The 24,391-nt window shown below is 34.7% G+C and overlaps 2 protein-coding genes and 1 pseudogene across 3 annotated transcripts; 2 read left to right on the forward strand and 1 right to left on the reverse strand.

Annotated features, from left to right (window-relative positions):
* Positions 1-4,124: 4,124 nt before the first annotated feature.
* Positions 4,125-6,883, forward strand: LOC125609264 (ABC transporter G family member 1-like). Its single transcript, XM_048780496.1, has one exon. It carries the CDS (start codon positions 4,541-4,543, stop codon positions 6,773-6,775), a length of 2,235 nt encoding a protein of 744 aa, XP_048636453.1. The 5' UTR covers positions 4,125-4,540; the 3' UTR covers positions 6,776-6,883.
* On the reverse strand, positions 6,859-12,457 carry LOC106450996 (SAC3 family protein A). 2 transcript variants are annotated; one of them, XM_013892840.3, is made up of 14 exons: positions 12,234-12,457; positions 12,067-12,150; positions 10,855-11,727; positions 10,284-10,703; positions 10,063-10,164; positions 9,755-9,852; positions 9,462-9,627; positions 8,821-9,321; positions 8,596-8,736; positions 8,442-8,501; positions 8,104-8,234; positions 7,689-7,822; positions 7,346-7,575; positions 6,859-7,230 (listed from the first exon to the last, which is right to left on the reverse strand). In XM_013892840.3, the coding sequence occupies exons 2-14, from the start codon at positions 12,124-12,126 to the stop codon at positions 7,132-7,134; spliced, it is 3,015 nt and encodes a 1,004-aa protein (XP_013748294.2). In that variant the 5' UTR covers positions 12,127-12,150; positions 12,234-12,457; the 3' UTR covers positions 6,859-7,131. The 2 variants fall into 2 exon arrangements, with proteins under 2 accessions (XP_013748294.2, XP_048636452.1); XM_048780495.1 differs by lacking the exon at positions 12,234-12,457 and having other exon boundaries at positions 10,855-11,262; positions 11,364-11,727.
* A 5,687-nt stretch (positions 12,458-18,144) lies between these two features.
* Positions 18,145-24,222, forward strand: LOC106453420 (annotated as a pseudogene).
* The last annotated feature ends 169 nt before the right edge of the window (positions 24,223-24,391 follow it).

Genomic DNA, 24,391 nt, shown 5'->3' on the forward strand with positions numbered 1-24,391 from the left:
GAAATTATATGTAAATGATATTGCATACTGGTGATTAACTAAATAACATAGAAAATTATAACTAATCCAACTTATTACGACATTAATTTGTTGGATACAGAAATATTGTAGGAGTAATATTAGGAAAGATCATATTTTAATAATATTGATATATTTTGACTGATTAAGGTAAATACCAAATATTAAGTTTATAGTAAATATGTCCAACAACTTTTCATAGATAGATTTTTTAAAACTTCTTCTCTTTTAATAATATAGATAGATATAGAAAAAAAAATGCCCCAAACTATTATATTAATCATTTCATTGTAAAATAAAAATGAGTTTACTCCATAAATGAAATAGTCTATTTTTTGTTTGTTCATTACACTATTATGGAGTTGTAAATAGAATAATGTTATAGCATTTTTACTTCATATTATTTTTTACTTTATTTTGGAAAGAAAAAAAAAAGTCTTACATCGGAGATTACTCTAACTCTTTAGTTTTGTTGAAAATAAAACAGTAATGAAATAATCTTCACGTCCTTTGATCGTGCCGGCATGAATGGAAATACAGTTAGAAGTTAGTAATCAAAAGTCAACAAAAAGTTAATTAACAGATAATATGAGATTGGAAATGTAAAAAGCATTCCCTATCATAATTAATGCTTTCACATGTTATCTCACTAACACCGCCCACGGCTAAGAATTCTAGAAGGTGGGAATACTATAGTGAGGTGGAATCAAGATATGTGAATTGGTAACGTTTGATAGGAGAATTCATCAAGAAAAATTTATATTTCTTAGAGTAATCGCATTAACTTTGCAACTTGTATAACTTAGAAATTTAAGATATATATATATATATATTATATCAAACTAGAAATCAAATCTGTGGATTGTAGTGGTTAGTGAAAAGTGATCAATCGATTTTCTATAGTTTATTTGCATTATAATTGACCCACTGCGTAATTTATATGTATGATGTGGAGTTTGTGATTAGTATTTGTACTTTTGACCTATAGATCAATTGCCCAAAAGTATTAATATTGGTAGCAGGTTTTGAAAGCTTGTCTATTATTTCTAACAAACTTTGTTGTATGACTTTGATTTGACTTGAGAGTTTCCAATACAATTAAAAAAAAAGAATACTAAATATGCGCTTCAATTTTACTTTTGTCTTAAACATATATAGACCAGAGGCAAATGTACATAAAGTTTACACCATACCCATGACTTTGGATCTTTTCTTTTGGACAAAGTGTGAAATTATATTACCAAAAAAGGAACGTTTGTTTACAAGTGTAGGTAGGTTTAGCTAAAGAGTTTGTAGGCTAGGTTTCAACTTAAAATTACTGGATGGAAACCACGAAGACTTCAAACAAGAGATTACATTGGGGGAAGCAGTTTTAAGAGATTTTTGGTAACCTCTCCGCTTTCTCCTTGCAGGATGTGTCATATCACATGACTCATATGGTTCAGTCTATACGATGCAAGAGAGCTTGAAATGACGTTGACATGCTACTGTGAAGTCGGTTCTGTAAAAAGCTTTTCTATAAGTTGTTGCGCTCTATCCAAAAGAGAAAAACATGGGCTTCAACGGTCATACGTTTGTCAGAGTTTACATGAACCATGTTCCAAATCTGGCCGCTAGTTTCCCAGTGGCAGAGGAAGTGATCTTATGCTTTCAGAAGTAATACAGCATGCATTTAGAGGTGTTGATACCCCGTTTTGAACATTACGATTTGAAACTTCTTTTTAAAAATACAGTATAGAAATACTTTAAAATATTTATCAAATCGATACCACCAATCCCCATAGAATAAAGGACGATCGTATTGGTATGGGTGAAAAGACAAAGAGATGACACTGATGCCGAAAAGTCATGCTCACGCATTCAAATCCGAGTTCATAGGATATTCTCAGTATTGCGTCGTGCATGCATGAACATTTGAGCATTAACTTCATAAGACATTTCCTTGTAATATCTTTAACGTACATATATACATTACCTAACTGGTGACATGTTTGACTTTCATCACATGCATCACAATAAATATGAAGTCATCCGAACGAACCATTTCAATATACTTTATTATGCTACATGTTTTCTTCTTATAAATATAATCGAATAATTTTTTGGTTGAAAAAATTCGGAATAATCTAGGTATAAAAATGGATATTATGTCATTTAAGATGCATATATCTAATATAAAGCACATTCATAGGATCAATGAAGTTCGATTAGTGACTTCGACCTGCAATTATATATATATATATACATACCCTTTTTTTTTGACCTGCAATATTTTACATCATATCTAGCTGAGTTTAAACGATTTTACATTTAAAAATTCAACGTCTGGATGATTTTAGGGACTGCCGTATAGAAATTTCAGTGATGCATGGTAGTATGGTACGTATTATGGTACACATTTATACTAAAAATTTACAACCATGGTACAATTACTTATCATATACTAATCTATCCATTTTGCTTTCACAGATGTAGTTTTCTTACATTTGACATACATTTATTTATTTTTATAAAGTTCGAGTTCTCATATTATTATAATTTTCTATTGACTACGAAAATGAACCTCATATGTATATATCAAAATTACATACCAATAGAAAACTTCCTATGCTCTCTTAATTTGGTTACACGGTATAGTAAAATATCAGTAGAAAACACAGAAACATGGTCTTGAACATAACATTTGGTATTAACATTATATTAAGTGCCAAAAGATCCACCTATTAAACCGCTAGGTATAGTCGTATGCAGAAAACCAAAACTAGAACATGGCACACCACACACTATTTAAAGCTGAGATAGTTTTCCGTTCGATTAGGCCATATTCAACTACAACTAGTTCGCCAGGAGATTGCAATAAATGATTGGTACCTTAATTTTTATGCTTGCAATTGCCTATCACCTCATGTGTCCACCCACAAACGTTATGCTAACATGCGTGTCCACATTAGTATAAAATAATTATATGAAATACTATAAGTTTATGTATGCCTTATTAGGCTACGAACATAATTAACAACTATTTTTTTGAATTAAGCATTGTCTTTGTACTGTAACTACTGTTTTAGATGGCCTATCAAAATAACGAGCTTTTAAAGTCACGAGTACGAGTGCCGAACAGAAGACCACTTTAACATGCATGATAAGATATCTGATGTAAAGAAAAAAAAATTAGCGTTGAGGAGAGACATCTCTATTCTCTAACATCCATAAAAAGACTTGTCCCGAACCTTTTTATTTTACCCTGATCACTTGACTCGATCAAACTTTGCTGCATGTGCTGCTGAACATTTTTCCGGCATTTAGTTAGGCTTTTCATTAAGTTCGGCAAGTGAAGTAGCCTAGGTAGCTAGTCTTGTAGCCATTTTATTGTGTATTAAGTTTTTGATTTTGATTGGACCGACTTTTAGATAGACCAATATAAAACATCAGTCTACATGCCTAGATCCTCTTGTACATATACTAATACTATTTCATACACAATCCGTTCACAAGTGGGCATCAACTTTGCATGACTTGTTGTGTGGATAAGTTTTCGTTTTTTAACTACTTCATCAATCATCTATTTCAAGCTGTGACTAAGATAGTAGAAAGTTTGCAATTTTCAATTTTTTTAAAAATCGCTTTATTTACCTAATGCGATTTTCTTGTCACCTACCTAAAACGCAATTAATAAAACGGCATCCTTAAGATTCTTCTAATTAATTAGGTATGGACCATATATATGGTCTTTTTTTTTGAACATTGCATATATATACATATGGTCTTTATAACTTTACATCAACGATGTACTCCTTTTGCAAGGCCCTTTATAAGTTGCTTCCAATTTTTTATGGAAAACGGTTAATCCAGTCTTCCAATTTATTTTTATCAGAGTAGTAACTTGTACAGTATATACAGAAATTGAACATTGACCCAAAATATGAAAAATAAGTAGAATAATAAGAGCATTAACTGAGCTAAGTATGGGAAACACACACACGAAAGTCCTTGTCCCATGCCTATGTTAGATCAACAAACACCCTTTACCTAAACGGCTATAGTTCCCAAAGTCAATAAAATCGATTTTGTCACGTGGCATGTGCCCACCGTTCCATCTTTGTATTTGGTATTACCACTTTTGGGAACTTTAGATTTCATAGGTCGGCTCTTCACCTTCTTATAATTAAAAAACAATAAATCGAAAACGCATTTACGTCCGAACAGTCAAAATATAAACCTAACACACTTTTCCCATGCAAACTCACAGAGACTTCTTTAAAATTTTTCACACATGCCTTGGTGTCTTCACACATATATACACGTCTCTTCATGCATCTCTCGCTTCTATATAAGATACACAGATTGAGACATATACTACAGAACACCCAGTTTAACTAAAGAACAAACACTTGCGTACCACTTCTCTTCCTTTTTATACAATCCAAAGTTCTTCAAGCATTTCTTGCAGCTCAAGTAAAGATTCAATGGGTCTGTTTTAAAGTCGTTTAATCTGAATTAAGTTTTAATCATTTTAGCAAGTATGGCTCGTATCGTAGCAGCTGATGATGATGATGGTACGCCGCAGTTTTACTCCATGGAGCTCAACTCAATCTCCTCTGTTTCCGACTCCACATTAGGACAACTTCTGAAGAACGTCAGTGATGTCCGTAAACTAGCCATTGGAGACGAGACTCCAGTTCACGAATCTTTCAACCAAGACAACGACGATGATAATCTCATGCAAACTGTCCCCTTCGTACTCTCTTTCGACAACCTCACTTACAACGTCTCTATCCGTCAGAAACTCACCTTCCGCGACCTCATCCCGCGGCGTAAAACAGAGGACCCCGAGTTAGCTCAAACCGTAACTCCTCCCAACACCAAAACCCTCCTCAACAACATCTCCGGCGAGACACGAGACGGAGAGATCATGGCCGTGCTCGGAGCTAGCGGCTCGGGAAAATCAACGCTAATCGACGCTTTAGCGAACCGTATAGCTAAAGGAAGCTTAAAAGGAACGGTGAAGCTAAACGGAGAGACTCTCCAGTCACGCACCCTCAAAGTGATCTCAGCGTACGTGATGCAAGACGACCTCCTCTTCCCTATGCTCACCGTTGAAGAAACACTAATGTTCGCTGCTGAGTTTCGTCTCCCTAGAAGCTTACCTAAGTCTAAGAAAAAGCTACGTGTTCAAGCTTTGATCGAACAGTTAGGAATCAAGAACGCTGCTAAGACTATCATCGGAGACGAAGGCCACCGTGGAATCTCCGGTGGAGAAAGACGACGTGTCTCGATCGGGATCGATATAATCCACGACCCGATTCTTCTCTTCCTCGATGAGCCTACGTCAGGTTTGGACTCTACTAGTGCCTACATGGTGGTGAAAGTGTTGAAGAGGATTGCTCAGAGTGGCAGTATCGTAATTATGTCGATTCATCAACCGAGTCATCGAGTTCTCGGTTTGCTTAACCGGTTAATTTTTTTGTCACGTGGCAACACCGTGTTCAGCGGTTCTCCGGGGAGTCTCCCGCGCTTCTTCGCGGAGTTCGGGAGTCCGATACCTGAGAACGAGAATCGAACCGAGTTCGCGTTGGATCTCATCCGCGAGCTTGAAGGATCCGCCGGAGGAACGAGAGGATTAATCGAGTTTAATAAAAAATGGCAAGAGATGAAGAAAGAGAATAACCGTCAGCCGCCGCTGACTCCTCCGGCGTCGCCGTACCCGAATCTAACCTTAAAAGAAGCGATCGCCGCGAGTATCAGCAGAGGGAAGCTAGTCTCCGGCGGAGAATCCGCAACCGCCACCGCCGCAACTACCTTAACCGTACCTGCGTTCGCGAACTCGATCTGGATCGAGATCGTAACTCTATCGAAACGATCGATGCTAAACTCGCGCAGACAACCGGAGCTCTTCGGGATCAGACTCGCCTCCGTCGTTATCACCGGATTCATCCTCGCCACCGTGTTTTGGAGAATCGATAACTCTCCGAAAGGCGTTCAAGAGCGGCTTGGTTTCTTCGCATTCGCGATGTCGACGATGTTCTACACATGCGCCGAAGCTCTCCCCGTGTTCCTCCAGGAGCGTTACATCTTCATGAGAGAAACGGCTTACAACGCTTACCGGAGATCCTCCTACGTTCTCTCTCACGCCATCGTCGCATTCCCGTCGCTCATCTTCCTCTCAGTAGCTTTCGCCGCGACGACGTTTTGGGCCGTGGGGTTAGACGGAGGCCCAATGGGCTTTCTGTTTTATTGTTTGATCATTTTAGCTTCCTTTTGGTCAGGTAGCTCCTTCGTCACGTTTCTATCAGGGATCGTCCCACATGTGATGTTGGGTTACACAATCGTCGTGGCTATTTTAGCTTACTTCTTGCTCTTCAGTGGATTCTTCATCAACAGAAACCGTATACCAGATTACTGGATCTGGTTTCATTACATGTCTCTTGTGAAGTACCCGTACGAGGCGGTTTTGCAGAACGAGTTCTCTGATGCGACCAAGTGCTTTGTAAGAGGAGTTCAGATTTTCGACAACACTCCTTTAGGGGTGTTGCCGGAGGGGATGAAGCTGAGGCTGCTTGATTCGGTGAGCCGGTCGCTCGGGACGACGATATCTAGCTCGACGTGTTTGACTACCGGTGCGGATATTCTTACGCAGCAAGGTGTGACTCAGCTGAGTAAATGGAATTGCTTGCTTATCACGGTAGGTTTTGGGTTCTTCTTTAGGGCTTTGTTTTACTTCTGTTTGTTGCTTGGAAGCAAGAACAAGAGGAGGTGATGAAGAGTAAAGAAGAACGCTAAGAGACACGAATCAAAACATACTTGTATTTTCTATTTGTAATTCCTTGAATCGTTTAAATATATATAAAAGATTATGTTTCATTTATTTCTTTTCGAAGTCTTTATAAAGAATAAGGATTTTTTTACATTCACAAAAACGAATTACAAACACATTTGATTCTCTTCTTTCGAACGTTTACTACATCTATGAAGTATTATAAACCTAAACTGTCATACCTGAGAGTCTGAGACTATGTGTGGTATAAGCCGATGATGATGCGAGAGAGAGTCTTGATTATCTTCTTTGTCCTCCTTAAAGATCAAACATTGTGATGAACAAAACATTAATATTTTTCATGATGTGCGAGTAAAAAAATCATTGACGTCTAGATTTTTATCTCCATGAGCAACAGCATCTTCAGGTTCTGGCATGAAGAGGTTTGTTGTTGACACCTGCATGAAGCAAAACAAAAGTTCTGTCATCCATATCTTGAGAACTCAACATTTATATGGAGTGAAACCCATGTCTCAACCAAAAACGTTTTGGCAAATTCAAAAGAAGACTTACCTTGGTATCAAGAAGCATATCTCCGTTACTGTCGGCTATGAGGCTAGCACCATGGGCTTTTAGCCACTCAGAACACGCCTCCATACTGTCGGTCTCCTTTTCACCACTACCTTCGCTTGAAGTATTAGTAAACCCCAGCACTTGGGCTAAGTATGAAACCGGGATTGTAGGACGACAACTCCGAGACATGACAGTCACTGCCTTATAACGCATCTTCTCCACATAGAGATCTGCAGATCAAACATGAAAAACCTCATTCTATTTTTTTTATCATTTCTTTAAATATCTATTCAAAACTGTTCAAACATATCAAAAGAGTTATCACAGGTGATATGTCTCTCACCCATGAGGAAGCTGTTCATGTTTGGCGCAGTCTTGTAGAGCCTGAAGAACATAACATAATTTCCTGACGTAACAGCTGCACGAACTGAGAGAGCATGTCGAACTGCTTCATCCTTCTTAGCTTCTTTGGATAATCTATAAAACATATTAAGAGATCACAAATGTACTCAATCGCATGCATACAAACCCCAATTAAAAGGGGCAACCTCTTCACATTGGTCAAATTAGATGTAAAAGAAACTATCAGACAGGTGGCGTGAACATTCGTTGACTCCAATACTATTCTCTCAATTGGTTACTCGTATAATTTGTTAACAAACATTATTCTGAGCTTCCCACGGAACTTCGATTTATCAAAGTTTCTCGTGAAGTGTTATGCTGAAATATAGCACAGAAGGAAATTTAAAAATACTAACCTGGACATAGATGAAAGCAGTTCTCGGTTGTTGTTAGAGTGTAAGGTAATATAGAGCAGACTATACGCAGCAAATTCCAGAGAGCATCCTTCTATACCATCAGCATAAAGGATTTTCAACTGTGATAGGCACTGTAACAACAACAAAAACCAATTCAGCAAGCCTACAAATATTCTGAGATTCTCTCCTCAGAAAATTCAAAACTGTTTTCTACAAGACTTGATTCTAGCAGTGGTTAGTAGGAGAAAATTCAAAACTGTTTTCAATCCCGAATCAGATCTAGACAATCTGAATGATTACTAATCTGCAATATGGACAATTTGTGCAAGCGTACCAACCTGATTGTACTCAGGTAAATCCCCAGCTTCCAGAGCCAATCTAGCATGTGTTTCATAGACCTGAAATAGAAAATGAACATGAAACCATCACAAACATGCTCACTGGATCCTACGTGCAAGAACGCTCAAAATCAAATGGACCTCAGTACTATACCTTCACTGTTAAATGATTGTGTATCCGCTGTACTGTGAGGTCTTGGCGAATGGATTTTAGCTGATCACACTTATAAAGATAATTCTTTTGAGAATCCTGTACCATTAACAGAGCTTTTTCCAGCACATCCTCTGGTCTTACCTGTGGTTACCAATAAAGTCAGTCAAAAGCCATAAGTCAGGGCGTCAAAAAGATTACTAGGTACAAGACTATAGTGATACTTACGGCGGAAGGATCCGGTGCAGAAGTGAGGCGGAAATAACGTTTCTCAATTTCCTGGCAAGTTCCTTTAACAGTTAGTGCATTCCAATCAATGTCTTCCACAGATCTGCAGCCACTTTCATCAAAATCTTCCCCAAGTCTCAATGCAGTGCCTCTTCTAGAATGTAAAATTCCAACATTTGCAATATTAGGTCTAGGAATATCATTCCTTCGGCTGTGCCCTTGAACTTTTTCAAAACGCTTGGAACGACTATCACGCCGCTTCGTTTGCTCGGCAGAAGTAGCAAATGACATGGCGCTGGGTGTCGAATCCTTGTCACTATCACTAGATGCCTCATCATCAATGGCAGTAGCTGCACCACCAGAAAAACGCTGTCGCTTCACAGGCCGTTGGAAACTCTTTTTTGCAGAATTTTGCCAAGAGTAAGCGGGCTTGGAGTTTTGCCAAGAGTAAGTGGGCTTAGAGTCAGTGACAGCATCCGCCTTTTGAAAACTCTCAAAGCTCTGCAAAATGTTTAAATCAGAACCCATAAGAGAATTTCTAATAGCGAAATACACATTGACTAGAGACATAAATAAAAGTACAATCATCAGTGTGTCCAGCAGCAGCAGCCCTTCACAATTAACAAGGCAAGAATGTTAACCTTTTTGTTATTTTGGTTTTGCTGATTCCAACCTCCAAACTTAACACCACTGCTGAAAGTTGAAGCTGATTTGACAAATGGTTTTTCCACTAACGGCTCCCATCTACTTTTGGGTCGTTTTGTTGGGCTCTTATTTTGTAAGGAAGATATAAGAGTGGAGCTCGACCTGCAGCGCAGCGTAAAACTTAGAAGCAAATCATATGAAGTAAATGTTCCAAACATATAATAAAGAATAACAAATGTTACGGATCATGCATGCATGCTGGAGGTAAGGAAGGAAAACAGGGCCTTACTCAGTGTTAGTCACATCTGTGTTAAGGACAGTTGAGAGAGGCTCGGTATCCCAATCCCGAGTATGGAGAGTGCCATCATCGCTAGCTTCGGTGATGACCTAGAAATACAAATATAAGCATCAGCATGCTAAGTAACCCAAAATTACACAGTATCCTAGTAACCGCAAATTGATTTCTTCGTGTTTCCAGAAAAGGGATGAAAACATCATTCAAATATGGCATTAACATTAAGATGAGCACAATGAGTGACTCGAACCATGCTAAAATGGTGTTATATCCGTGCGTCCACAATTCCTACTAACGTTTACCTTCTTCAGGGCAGCCTGGCAAGATGCTTTTTCTTTGTCACCTTTGCAGCGTGCAAAAGCCCTCTCGACAAACCCACAAAGCGATTTCGGTAAGGTTCCAGGCTAACAGCAACAAGATTGCAATGACAATTAAAAACAGAACTCAGTACACCACTTACAGTAGTACTTATTTAATGTCTACTTCACTTGCTAGGTATCAAGAATTGAAAATAGGGCCTTACCTCAGGCACAGGAGTGGCATGGACTTTTGGCTTTGGCATTGAAACACTAACATATGCAGGTGTCTGGGTTGCACCGGCTGCTGAACTACCTTTATCCATTTTGGTATAACCTGATGGCAAGTTTGAAGCAATTCTAGGATTAGTTGGAATCTGTATTTTGCTTACCCTTTGAGTATCCACTGACGGTGTAGCCTGAGTAGGCTGGCGATAGCCTAACGGTGCCTGATGAACGGAAGACTGTGAGTTCATTCCTTGAGGATATGTAGCTCTCTGATGACCCTGAAAGGGGGTCTCATATAAGGGTTTCGTCTCCAGAGGACTCTGGTAATGATTTTGTGGAGGAACAGGATAATGAGCTTGCTGATTTTGTGTTTGATGCTTCCAGTAAGCATCATTAGAGGCACTCACCGCTGCAGCAGGCTGAAAGAATAAAAAAAACATGACTACTTAGTTTTCTGTTAAAAAAAAAAACGACTACCGTGAAAGAAAGCAATCACGCAAAGCATTAGACACTCAAATACGAATAAGAACAAAAATTTGCTATACTCTCTCATGAAGGTAAAATCTCAACCTGTTGAGAAGGTGGCTGGGATAAGTCGGTTTCCTGCCTCCAAGGTTGAGCATAAGACGGAGCAGGCTGGCCATTTGAAGCAGGCGTTTCATTAGTAACACCAGGAACTGGAAAGCTCTGACTAACTGCACTAGTGGCAGGCAACTTTTCGGTGCCCGGGGCACAAGGGACTTCTGTTTGGCCGTAATAAGCTGGCCACTGTTGGTAGCTCTGTTGATAATGGACAGGTGTAGTCGTCGTCGCAACAGTGGAGCTATGAGTGTTAGCAGCGTCATGAGTATAGTTCTGATAAGGGGTTGATGTATAGTTTCCCTGGTTTGGTGTATTAGTCTGATTGCTGTAGTTCGTACTTGGGTAACCTCCAGCAGATTGGTTGTTATAATTTGTAGTTTGGTAACCTCCATTAGTCTGATAATCAGCAGGATTGTAGTAAGTTCCAGAATAACTTGCAGTCGCAGCAGCATAAGATCCTGGATTCTGAAATGAGGAAATAGGCTGATAAGGAGCACCTGTGTTTTGATACGCCCCAACAGGCTGAGGATATGACTGGCTTGGTTGCTGCTGTTGTTGGTAGGCACTGTAGTAATTGGAATATCCCGTGTTTGAGTAGTTTTGTGGTGGGTCAGAAGAGGTCTGGTATGGCGTGTATCCACCACTATAGTCCTGAGCCACATTTACAGTTACAGACGGTGGGGCATTATTGGATGTTTCTTGCACATTCCCTGTGGGTGGCACTGTAGGCTGTGGTGGATGGTAATAGTTCCCATTCTGCACAGCCTGACTGTAGGGTGCTGTCCATGAGGTACCGTCAGAAACAGTTGAGTATTGGTATGGAGATATCTGCACTTGGCTTCCATCATCACCATATCGTTTCTATGAGAAATAAAGAAAGGAATTAGTAGTGGCTAAACTGAATAATTATCCACCACAAAAAGGGTCAAAGAATGAGAAGAATCATATAGACAAACAAAAAGTCAAGCTTAAATCAAGACTATATCTACAAATTGAGATGCTAAAAGAAGCCTCAAACATAAAAACAAAAAGTCAAGCTAAGTCAATGGTGAACCAAATCATCTGTAACTAAACAAAACCAATTCAATGCAACGCAATGAAGTATAACTTTTGTATGAATTGCACATAAAGGATTTGACTTTGTGAGTTGAAAAACGTTAGTTTACAAAATTACTGAGGACGTAAGAGATTATGATTAACCTCAATGGGGTTAGGGTCAAGTGGAGCCACGGTCTGAGTGTTTCCTCCTCCTTGATTCATTCTACCATACACACACCCACCCTCCTGCATCATATCCCCCCATTCAATCAAACTCATCACTTTCGATAATACAAGCAGAAGAGCCTTAAATAGCAAAAAATTTGTACCGGTGATGATTCTGTTCTTCGTTCCGGTGAAGAATCGAAGCGCAGAGCAGGATTTGAGATCAAACAGTGACAGAGAGAAACGAATTGAACCAAACAACAACAACAAAATTGAAGCAAGAAGGCAAAATAAAAAAAGATATATATAAACCAAGCAAAGGGCGCAACGAGGACGGCGATAATCGAGGAATCTGGCCCTAAAGAAACTATTATATGTCAATCAATTATGTTTCTGCCTGAGCCTTGAGACGACGATTATCAACTAATTACGATGTTTATTACTGCTCTTGGGTCGGGTCGGTTCGGGTTAAACTGATTCGGGTTTTCTTTTATCGTTTTTTTTTTTTTAATTTTAATCCCAGTTGCCTTTTTCTCCAAATATTTCTCGGTGAAAGATCTGCAATGCAAATAAGGAAATATCACTGATGAAGTTGTTTATTTTAGTTAAATCAGCTAATGTCGATTTTATCAGCTAAAATAATTACGATGTTAAATCAGCTAATGTCATCACATATATATTAGAGAAAAAGACTAAAATATCACCAAACCAAGTTTTTGTTCCTAAAGTAGTACTTAAGATTCAAAGTCACAAAAATAAGTTTTATTAAATAGGTAAATATATACTTACTAGGTGTATTGCCCGCGATGCGGGCTTAAACATTTTCATAAATTTTCGAAAAGTTCTTTGTATACTATGCTAGTTATATTGTGTTTTCCAAAAAGAATTCTTGCGATCAATTTAGTATCATCTATGCATTGTCTACTCTTGAATATATAAATATATATATTTCTGAACAATTAAATATTAAAATATTTTAGTGGTATAATTTAAACTTGGGTCTCTAGTCAAAAAACAAAACTTGTTTCCAATTTATGTAAAGAATATTATTTTTTTTGAATGAGCAAAGATTTAAGGATGGTTATTGTTTTAAGAACATACTAGATAGTAACCCGCCCTTTTCAAGGGCGGAAATTATTTAAACAAATCTTTCTAATTGTTACTGAGATTAGAATATATAAATTATTTATAAAAAATCCATAGTTTTTTATATATATAGTTTTGTTTATAATATTGTTTGTGGATAACTGGATATAATATATACTGCTTTTTTTTTAAATTCCAACATCCCATATAAATAAATGTTAATATGTTTGAGATCCATAATTTATAAGCAAATTATTTAAACAAAACTTTTTAACTCTTACTGAGATTACAATATTACATTTTAAAAAAAAAAACAAATTATTTCCACAATAGAGTTCTTATATTTTTTTTAATTATAATATTGTTTGTGGATATATTATATACTATTTTTTATTATTTAAATTTCAACTTCCATAATATTAGTTTTAGTTGGTAAAGACCCATAATCGTATTGCCCATTTATTTGCAAAGCAACACAATGACGTGTCCTGCAAAAATATTTTCTATTTTCAAAAATAAATGAATAAGGAAAATATGTTCTCAACATAATTAAGTTGTAAGATCTTTTTTACTTGGACGAAAAGCTAGTTTAGATTTGATCAAATCTATTATGATGTGGTGGCAAGATATTATAACTGATGGTTCGAAAATAAGAATATTTAGTTTGCAGAACACGTTATTGTATACTTGATCAGAAAGTTGAGAACATAAATCTATTGTAACAAATTAGATATACTTTGAGGATAAGTTATATTTTCAAAACAATTTAAAAATATATATAAATATATGAATAGAGTAATCTACTATATGTTGTACGTTAGTTCTTCTATGGTAAGTGTAGATTAACATAAGAAAAATTAAATAAATATAATGGAAAAACAGATATAATCTATATATAAGATTAAAGTTTATATGGTTGACAATATTATGTCATAATGCGAATGAAAATAAATGTTAAAAACTTGCAGGTGTAATGTATGTTTAGATTTCGTGATTCAAGTTATGAAATGAAGCGAAGTAAAGTGTGTCCAAGTAGACTAAGTTTGTCTAAGCAGAGTATGTACGTACGATGTATGAGTTGTGTACTGTACTATTCTTATATCGAATTTGAATTTGATCTTATGCAGTTATTGATATGAACTAAAGCAAAGACTGAAGAAATTGTGGTGCTTCGAGTAATGAAACGAAGTGCAGTAAGCATGTTTCTCTAAGAAAAGTATGTATGTAAGATGTAATTGATATATAAGAGTTGTGTATTGCATCTACGTTTATAATAATAGATAACCGGTTTATTGTTAATGAAATCGATAGTAAGAATAATGGTTTGGTTAAATTACTCGATGTGGTGGTACGATTTAAATATGTCATCGGTTTATTTATTAATCAGCATATAACTAATGTCACATGTAACTCTCTAGTAATGGGTCTGAAAATTAAAAACGACTTGAAAACGGTAGATATATTTTAGGACTCTATTTTAATAGAGTAGATATACTATTAAAGCAGGATTCTATTGTCCTTTTTACCTTAGCATGCCCTTTTCTTTAATAACATTGCATGTTTCATTAAAAACAATCAAGTAATATTAATAACAAATTTATATTGGGTCATTTTTTTCGGATCCAACCCACATCAGATCTCTCTTGGGCCATTAGGGCTAATTAAGAAATCAGATCCAATTCTCACATTTTTTTTATTTTGGGCCATTGAGTCCAAGTTCAAATAATTTTTTTTCAACTATTCTTAATAATTATTATTTTCTTTTCTTAATATAATTTAAGAATTCATAAAAATTGATTTTTTCATTAAAAAGTATAAATCTTTATTAAAAGTATATAATTTTTTTATTAAAATATTAACCATATAATAAAATTAATTTATCAGAGTTATACCAACTTAATTCATTAAAAAAATAAAGTTTAATTTTTAAACATAAATAGTCATTTAAAATGAAATACGATAAATAAAGATAAAAAGTTTAAGTCTTTTATAAAATAAAACACAAATATATAAAAATATGACATTTACTAAATATTTTTCAATCGAAAAAAATAAATAAATAAACCCGCGGCGCGGATCAAAATCTAGTTAACTTGTTATTTCTGAACAATTAAATATTAAAATATTTTAGTGGTATAATTTAAACTTTAGTCTCTAGTCAAAAAACAAAACTTGTTTCCAATTTATGTAAAGAATATTATTTTTTGTGAATGAGCAAAGATTTAAGGATGGTTATTGGCAAATAAATGTTTGAGAACTTTAATTTTTTTTTTTAGATTCTACTGCTATGATAGTTTAAGGGTTTTTGAAATATTACTAATTAATTGTTATTGATTCGAAGATTTTCAAATTTCATCAAAATTCTTTATTTATTTATGATAATAGTTATTCATTCTATTTTAATAAAATTTAACGATATTAAAATATAATTTACCTTTTTTATTCAAAAGATACAACTTTCAAAATATTTTAGCAATTAAAATAATGGATGTAAGATTTAAATTCCGCTATGTAATTTGTTATTTGAATATCACAACAACAAATTACATAGCGGTAGTGTTTAGGTTTTTTTAGCTTTAAGTTTTGAGATTATTTTTAGTGTTTTAGGGTTGGTAGAGTTTTAGCGTTAGATAGGATTTATGGTTAGGTTTAGGTAGGGTTTTAGGGTTAGGTTTAGGCAGGGTTTAGGGTTAGCAGGGTTTAGGGTTAGGTAGGGTTTAGGGTTAGGTAGGGTATTTAGGGTTAGGCAGGGTAGGGTTAGGAAGGGTTTAGGGTTAGAAAGAGTTTAGGGTTAGGAAGGGTTTAGGGTAGTTAGGGTTTAGGGTTAGGTAGGTTTTAGGGTTAGTAGAGTTTAGGGCTAGGTAGGGTTTAGGGCTAGGTAGGGTTTAGGGTTAGGTAGGGTTTAGGGTAGGGTTTAGGGTTAGGTAGGGTTTAGGGCTAGAAAGGGTTTAGGGTTAGAAAGGTTTTAGGGTTAGGTAGGGTTTAGGTTAGGTAGGTTTTAGGTTAGGTAGGGTTTAGGTTAGGTAGGTTTTAGGTTAGGTAGGGTTTAGGGTTAGTAGGGTTTAAAGTTATGTAGGGTTAGTGTTAGGTTGGGTTTAGAATTAGGTAGGGTTTAGGATTAGCATGGTTTTGGGTTAGAAAGGTTAGTAGGATTTAGGGCTAGAAAAGGTTTAGGGTTAGGTAGGGTTTAGGGTTAGGCAGAGTTTAGGGTTAGGTCAGGTTTAGGGTTAGAAGGGGTTTAGGGTTAGGTAGGGTTTAGGGTTAGAAAGGGTTTAGGGTAGGTAGGATTTAGGGTTAGGTAGGGTTTAGGGTTAGTAGGGTTTTGGGTTAGGTAGGGTTTAGAGCTAGAAAGAGTTTAGGGTTAGAAAGGTTTTAGGGTTAGGTAGGGTTTAGGTTAGGTAGGGTTTAGGGTTAGAAAGGGATTAGGGTAGGTAGGGTTTAGGGTTAGGTAGGGTTTAGAATTAGGTAGGGTTTAGGGTTAGAAAGGGTTTAGGGTTAGAAAGGGTTTAGGGTTAGTAGGGTTTAGGGTTAGTAGGGTTTAGGGTTAGGTAGGGTTTAGGGTTAGGAAGGTTTTAGGTTAGGTAGGGTTTAGGTTAGGTAGGATTAGTAGGGTTAGGGTTAGGTAGTGTTTAGGGTTAGTAGGGTTTAGGGTTAGGTAGGGTTTAGGGCTAGGTAGGGTTTTAGGGTTAGGTAGGGTTTTAGGGTTAGGTAGGGTTTAAGGTTAGGTAGGGTTTATGTTTAGGGTTAAGTAGGTTTACAGTTAGATAGGTTTAGGGTTTAGGTAGTATGAAGGGTTTATGGATGAGGGTTAGGTTTATGTAGGGTTTAGGGTTAGATAAGGTTAAGGTCTAGGTTTAGGTAGGGTTTAGGGTTACGTAGGATTTAGGGTTTAGGTAGTAGGAAAGGTTTAGCGTTTGGTTTAGGTTGGGTTTAATGTTTGGTTTAGAATGATGTTTAGGATTATAGGGTTTAGGGTTTGTTTGTTTTTTTGTTTATGCATTTAGTGCGGAGTTTTTCGGATAAATTTTTATATTAATATTATTGATTCATAATTTTTCTTAAAATGTTAAGAATTTTAACGTGATTTTTAATGTTCTTAAAACAAAGTATGTATTTTTTATTAAGTTTTTTGTGACAATAAGTTGAATATATCTTAGACCACAAATCATAAATATTCTCAGTCTTATATATTTTGTTTTTCAAGTTATTGTTACTTTTATTTCCTTTTATATATTTCTTTTAATATTTATGTATGCATCTATAATATTTTTTAAAAAGGTTTTTTCATTAACTAATGTATTTATTGTAGTTTTAAATATATTATAGTTTTCGTGCACTTGATTAAATTTTTTTGCGTTGGTGGTATTTGAAGTGGTTGAGAACCTGAATGGATATTTACTTTCATAAAAATTTTGGTGTATGTTTAAAAATAAAAATTTGTAAAGGCTTTTAAATCATATAAATATAATATTCAACACACTACTGTTGAATGTTTATATACTTAAAATTCTGAAGTAGGTAATTGCAAATTTGCTGAACTCATAGATTCATTGCTACTTTATAAATTATGAGAGGATAAGGTACATATGATAAAGATTGTTTTGATGATAATATAACGTCCATATCATAATGTGTGTTTTTTTAATTTTATCTACTACGTATTAAAAATAATTAACACATTAAATAATATTAAAGAGTAAAAAGTATTATTTACTTTGCAAATAATAGTTTTAAATTATATAATTAAAAAAAATGTTTGATTGATATTTAATTACATAATTTATGTTTTTAACGTTTGCTAAAATACTTTTTTAGATAACAATACAATATATATATAGAAATTATCTTTTTAAATTATATTTTTAGATTTTGGATAATTCAATATTCTATTTTTAATTATATAATTAATAATTTTATTTAATTAATATTTAGTCATAGAATTTATATTTTTAACTATTTACTTAAAGACTTTTTCAGATAACAATACAATATATACAGAAGTTATCTCTTTTTCAAATTATATTTTCAGATTTTGGATAATTCTTATTATTCTTAATAATAATCAATTATCTAATCAAAATCAATTAAAATTTCGTTTTTATTTTTTAATTTATTTATACATTTTATTCATTAAGGGTATAAATGATATTAACCACTCTAACTTTCAACGTGAGAGCTTCATTGCAAAAATTTACTTCGCAAATAATAGTATAGATACCCCTTAGGTTAATTAATCCAAACCTTAGGGTTTAGAGTTAAGGGGTGGGGGTTTTGAAATTAGAGTTTAAAATTTTATAAAAAATAAATACTACAATAAAAAATAAAAATTTTAAAAACAGTTTCAAAAAGTATTTTTAAATTATAAAAAATAATTTTAAAAAAAAAACGAAAAAAAAATTTCAAAAAGAAAATTATAAAAATTTTGAATCTGAAAACATATAATCTGAAACTATCAAAAAATTTTATTTTTTTCATTTTATTTATTTTTTCATTTTATTTATTTTTGTTTGTTTATTTAATTTTAAACCAAAGGTATTAGAGATGTTTTACCCTTTAATGAATGTCATTTTTGTGACTTTCTCCTTCTAGTGCCATTTTTGAGACATAAACTTCAAAAGGTGCTATTATTGACAATTGCCATATATATTATTATTTATTTTAGTTAAATCAGCTAATGTTTTTTTTCAGCTAAAATTTTGGCTTGTTCAACTAATAGTACAAACTTTTTTAGTTAATGTCAATATATTTGTTTTTGATAATCTGGGTATTGGGTGGTCGGAACCCAACCGGTTTAGGTCTGTTTACCGGTGCTAAAGAGACTCAATAGTTCATAATGGGAATTGGATATTTATGTCACCTAGCCATACTTTTCATTTTATTTATAGTAATAGACTAATAGTACAAACTTTTTTCATTTTATTTATTTTTGTTTGTTTATTTAATTTTAAACCAAATGTATTAGAGATGTTTTACCCTTTAATGAATGTCATTTTTGTGACTTTCTCCTTTTAGTGCCATTTTTGAGACATAAACTTCAAAAGGTGCTATTATTGACAATTGCCCTATATATTATTATTTATTTTAGTTAAATCAGCTAATGTTTTTTTTCAGCTAAAATTTTGGCTTGTTCAACTAATAGTACAAACTTTTTTAGTTAATGTCAATATACTTGTTTTTGATAATCTGGGTATTGGGTGGTCGGAACCCAACCGGTTTAGGTCTGTTTACCGGTGCTAAAGAGACTCAATAGTTCATAATGGGAATTGGATATTTATGTCACCTAGCCATACAAACGGATAAATCTGAATTTGGTAAATTTTGTGTGTTAACACTTTTCCAAACCCACCTTATCACTCGACCAAGTTTGTGTGGTTATGTCAATATTTTCTTTAGCCCAGTTCATATGTTTTGTCCACAGAGTTAGTAACAAGGTTGGGTCAAAGTGATTGGACTCGTTATGGACTCTCATAAAAAAACTTTATGATCTCCTTCACTGGGCTTTTTCTTCGCGTTCGACTTATAACCCTAGTAGGCTCATCATCTTAGTAGTCGAACTATCGAAGAATGTAACTGAATCACGATTCTCTTCTCCTGGATCCACACATATCTTGTCCTTATCGCACGTATAAGTCAAGAACACGTGTTTGAGGTGTTGCAAGTTCAACTTCACAGCCCCTCTGTCTATCTTATCATTAAGTAGTAGATATGGGGTTCGGTAAGTCGGTGTGGACTATTATCAAAAGCAATTATTGTCACCGTGAAGCATGTGTTGATTGCAACTCATGAGAAGAGAATAAATACACACGTTTCAATATCCATAAGGTTCATCACCTTCATTCTCAATCAGATCCCTCAATGATTTACTGGTTATCTCTCTCCCTCTTTCATTTTTTTGTTCTTAAAGTAGCTATTACGTTATCTTCCTTGTTTTCATTTTAGTAGCCCACACTTGATTACCATTTATATTTTTTTTTATTTTGTCAAGCCAACCGATTTACTTACGAGTCATATTCCGTACGGAACTGTAAGAAGTTTTGTTTTGTTTCTTCTAATGATTTATGTACATATATATTTTTTTTTGTAACATTCACAAGACATGAGCGTCATCTAATCTATTAATTTAGGGATTGGTTTTTTATCTACTACTTAAAGTTGTTATTTAGATTTTGGGCTTTTTCATAGTTGTTACTAGAATATATCACACCTCCTATAAAATGCAACCTACCAACTTAAATTAAACCAAATCTTAACCAACGTAGAAAGATTGAACTTAACCAATAACATAATTAAAATATTTCTGGTTATCTCTTAATATAATTAGATCATAAAAAACTGAACCATTCTTAAATCAATGAGTTCCAAATCATTCCAAACATAAGAGAAAAAATGCCCGACTCATTTATAATGTATCTTTAATACAAAAACTGTGTATGCTTATGTTCATATAACTTTACCTTCATATATTTACTCTTCACATGCATCATATCACAACATGTAAAAGTGATATATAAACGTGGGTTCTCATCTAGATACGAAAATATATTTGATTTGATCAAATCATAATTTATATAAACCTATATTTATATTTTTAAATTAACTTTGATCAAATCTACTATAAGTACGTGGGTCATCATATTATTATTCAATTCATATAATATTAGATTTGATTAATTCTACTATAACTATCTTGAATAAAAAATTTATCAAAAAACTCAAACAAATATATATATATTACACAAAAATATATATAATATTATATGCACATATTATATATAACATATATTAAAATTAAAATTTGACAAATCAATCTCCGCCCTTTAGGGCGGGTCAGAATCTAGTTTAATATTATAAGAAGCGGAGAGTACTGTTTGGGAGAGTCTTGAGACTAATTAGTGCATGATACGATTTCTCTTTAACTTTTTTTTTTGAACAAACAAGCATTTCATTTTTCATTGGAATCTAAGCTCCAACAGAGGAGTTCGTTACAGACCCAGCAAAAGCTGATTTTGCCACCAAATCGGCTTCCATATTGAAGTTTCGAGAGATAAAATGAAAAGAAATTACACATCAAACAGAAGGATAAAGTGATAGATGTCAAACATGATACCGAACAGTTCAGGTTGAGTCTCGCCCTTGTTCAATAAATTGACCAGGGACAAAGAGTCGGATAGAACTGCCAAAGATCGGACGTTTGAGAACACGGCAAAAGATACCGCCTGATGTACAGCAATGGCTTCTGCCATTAGACGATTTCTCTTTAACTGTTAATACGTTACTAGACCTATAAAAGCACACTATATATATATATATATATATATATATATATATATATATATAATTAGAATAGGCTACAATGCTTTCATGATATCAGACTATTAGTATATTTTTTTTTGGCACAATGACTATTAGGATATTATACCCACAAAAATTGACATACTTGTTGTATTTGGGTAAGTATTTTGATTTTTTTTTAAATCATATTTAGTATTTTCACATTAAACAACTATATGTAATATGATTTTAATAATTTATTTTCCGCATTTTATTACAGGATTTAAAGATTTAAAATGGCAAAGATGTACCAGAAGCTGGCACTTCGCGGTGGTGAAGGGGGCAGTGAATGGGATGACGATGTATACAAGGGTGTAAGAAAAGTGTATGTTGGGCAAGATCTCTCGCGTATCACTTACGTCAAATTCGAGTACGTGAAGGAAGATGGCGAAGAGGTAACACGTGAATATGGGACAATAAGTCAACACCCAAATGAGGTAACCATTACACTACACTACAAAAACTCCAGTCGTTTAGCTTTTTCTATTTCGTGTATTTTAATTTATGGATTGAATAAATGACATTTCTCACACACAGTTTGTAGTTCAATATCCGGATGAACACATCACATCGGTGGAGGGAAGCTACAACAAAGTGGGTCTATATGCCACGGAGGTGATCACCTCCCTTGTCTTCAAGACCTCAAAGGATAGAACGTCTCCGACGTTTGGTCCAAATTTGTTCGGAGTTGTGAACGGTACAAAGTTTGTTTTTGAGGACGATGGAAAAAAGATCGTTGGTTTTCATGGACGTTCGGGTGATGCTCTCGACGCTCTTGGAGTATACTTTGAAGTGGACTCTCTGACCACGTCGAACCCTCTTTACAAGCTGGAAGCCCAAGGTGGTGCGGAGGGGCAAGTTTGGGACGATGGTTCTTACGACGGCGTTAGGACGCTGCGTATTTGTCAAGATGATTGTCGTATCACTTATTTAGAGTTCGAGTACGTGAAAGGTGGGGGGTCAGAGACACGTCACCATGGGGTGAAAGGAGAAACACCATCTGAGGTCTTATATATACACTACTGGCTCAAAAGTTCTCAAAATTATTGGTCATGTTAGATATAAACTCGATTTATAAGTGAACTAGTATAGCAACAAAAACTTAGGTATACCAATCGTTGGTGATTTTTTTCTTTCTGAAAAGCCATATGGTTGTTAGTTTTAGAAAGGATGATTGTTAGGCCATTTTATTCTTATACCAACAAAAAAAGTTAGGCCATTTTTCATATTTTTCAATTGAGGATTATTTGTAGTAGCATGTATTATGTGATTACAACTTTCAAATATATTATTTAAGATCGGGTTGGATAACATAGATAGGGTTTTGATACCATACTGAATTAGATAGAATTCAATCTAAAATCATTTGGTTATAAGCTTATTAGCGTTTCTTTTTTTATATATTACTTAAGCCCTTTCCAATTTCATTATGAAGTATATCCTGCAAACTTTCCAAGCCGGTTCTCTATTCTCTATTCTTGAAGCTAGATCCATGTATTTGGATTTTTTTGCAACACAATCTTCTTGCTTGTTGCAGTTTGTGATTGATTTCCCGAATGAATACATCCAATCAGTGGAAGCAACCTATGATAAACCGAAGCTATTTCGTAATACCGTCATTACCTCGATTAGGTTGGAAACATCAAAGGGTAGAACATCAATCTTTGGCTATGGGGTGGGCAAGAAGTTTATGCTAGTGAAAAATGGCTATAGTCTTGTCGGATTCCATGGAAAGGAAGGTGAAGCTATTGATGCTCTTGGAGCTTATTTTGAAAATGTTCCTACTCCTACTGCATCGACTCCGGGGGTAGTAGATACATGGGATGATGGTGACTACGACGGTGTAAAGAAGATACAAATAGGATTATATGACGAAGGTGTATCGTTTCTCAAGTTCGAATACATTAAAGGCAATGAACTGGTATCTGGTGATGGCCATGGGAAGATGACATGACTCGGAGCTGAAGAGGTCAATTTTATAAAACAATAACAAGAGTTTTTGTTTCAGCTACTTCCCTATATTATTCACACTTACTATATCTTTGTTTATTTTTGAGCCTTTGCAGTTTGTGCTTGAGGATGGTGAATACCTCACGGCCGTGGAAGCCTCCTACGTAGCTATGGCGGGCACACCATATCCAAAGGTGGGTTCTCTTCGGTTCAAGACGAACAAACGAGAGTCAGCTCTGTTTGGAATGGATGCCGGTGAGAAGGTCTTGCTAGGGGCGAAAGAGGGTTCAAGGGACGATCTGCCGATTTTATTTACTTTCTTAAAACCTCTTCCATGCGTATCAGCATCGGCGGCTAGTAAAACCAGCCAGTCGTGTCGACTAAATTATCAAAAGTTTCATTTAAGAGATTGGTGTGTGTTCTTTTATGAATAAAAAAAACTTTCATTAAGAGATTGGTGTGTGTTCTTTTATGTATTAAAAACTTTATATAAGAGATTGGTGTGTGTTTGTCCAAAAAAAAAAAAAAAAAGAGATTGGTGTGTGTAATATCTTTATTTTCTGATATTATTGTTCCTTTGCGACCTTTAAAATGTAATTTGTCTTTCCAACTAATTCCTTTAATTTGAGTATGTTCTTCTATTCATGAAAAGTTTATTATGGATGTTCATAATTTGAAGTATGTTCTTCCTTTGCGACTTTTGCTTTCATGCAGCTTGTGCTTGTTTTCCCCGATCGGCGGAAGAAACCTATCATAAGCCAAAGCTTTTCTCAATGTCGTCATTAAGTCATTCGAAACATAAAATGGAAGAATATCATTCTTTGGTTGTAAAGTTGGTAAGTTTTCTTTTGGAGTAAAATCTCATTTTTGGCATACTAAAATGCATTTGGAGAATATTAAGAGAATTGATTTAGTTATCTATATAACTAATTTTAAAATTTTAGTTGTTCAGAAA

The sequence above is a fragment of the Brassica napus genome, chromosome A5 (genome assembly GCF_020379485.1).
Source record: "Brassica napus cultivar Da-Ae chromosome A5, Da-Ae, whole genome shotgun sequence".
In the NCBI taxonomy this organism is placed as follows: Eukaryota; Viridiplantae; Streptophyta; class Magnoliopsida; order Brassicales; family Brassicaceae; genus Brassica; species Brassica napus.

Coding starts and splice junctions, on each gene's coding strand:
- LOC125609264 (XM_048780496.1), top strand. CDS start 4,541: ATGGCTCGTATCGTAGCAGCTGATGATGATGATGGTACGCCGCAGTTT.
- LOC106450996 (XM_013892840.3), bottom strand. CDS start 12,126: ATGAATCAAGGAGGAGGAAACACTCAGACCGTGGCTCCACTTGACCCT. Junction 8,737..8,820: donor CTGCACCGGATCCTTCCGCC/GTAAGTATCACT, acceptor TGGTAACCACAG/GTAAGACCAGAGGATGTGCT. Junction 8,502..8,595: donor ACAATCATTTAACAGTGAAG/GTATAGTACTGA, acceptor TTTCTATTTCAG/GTCTATGAAACACATGCTAG.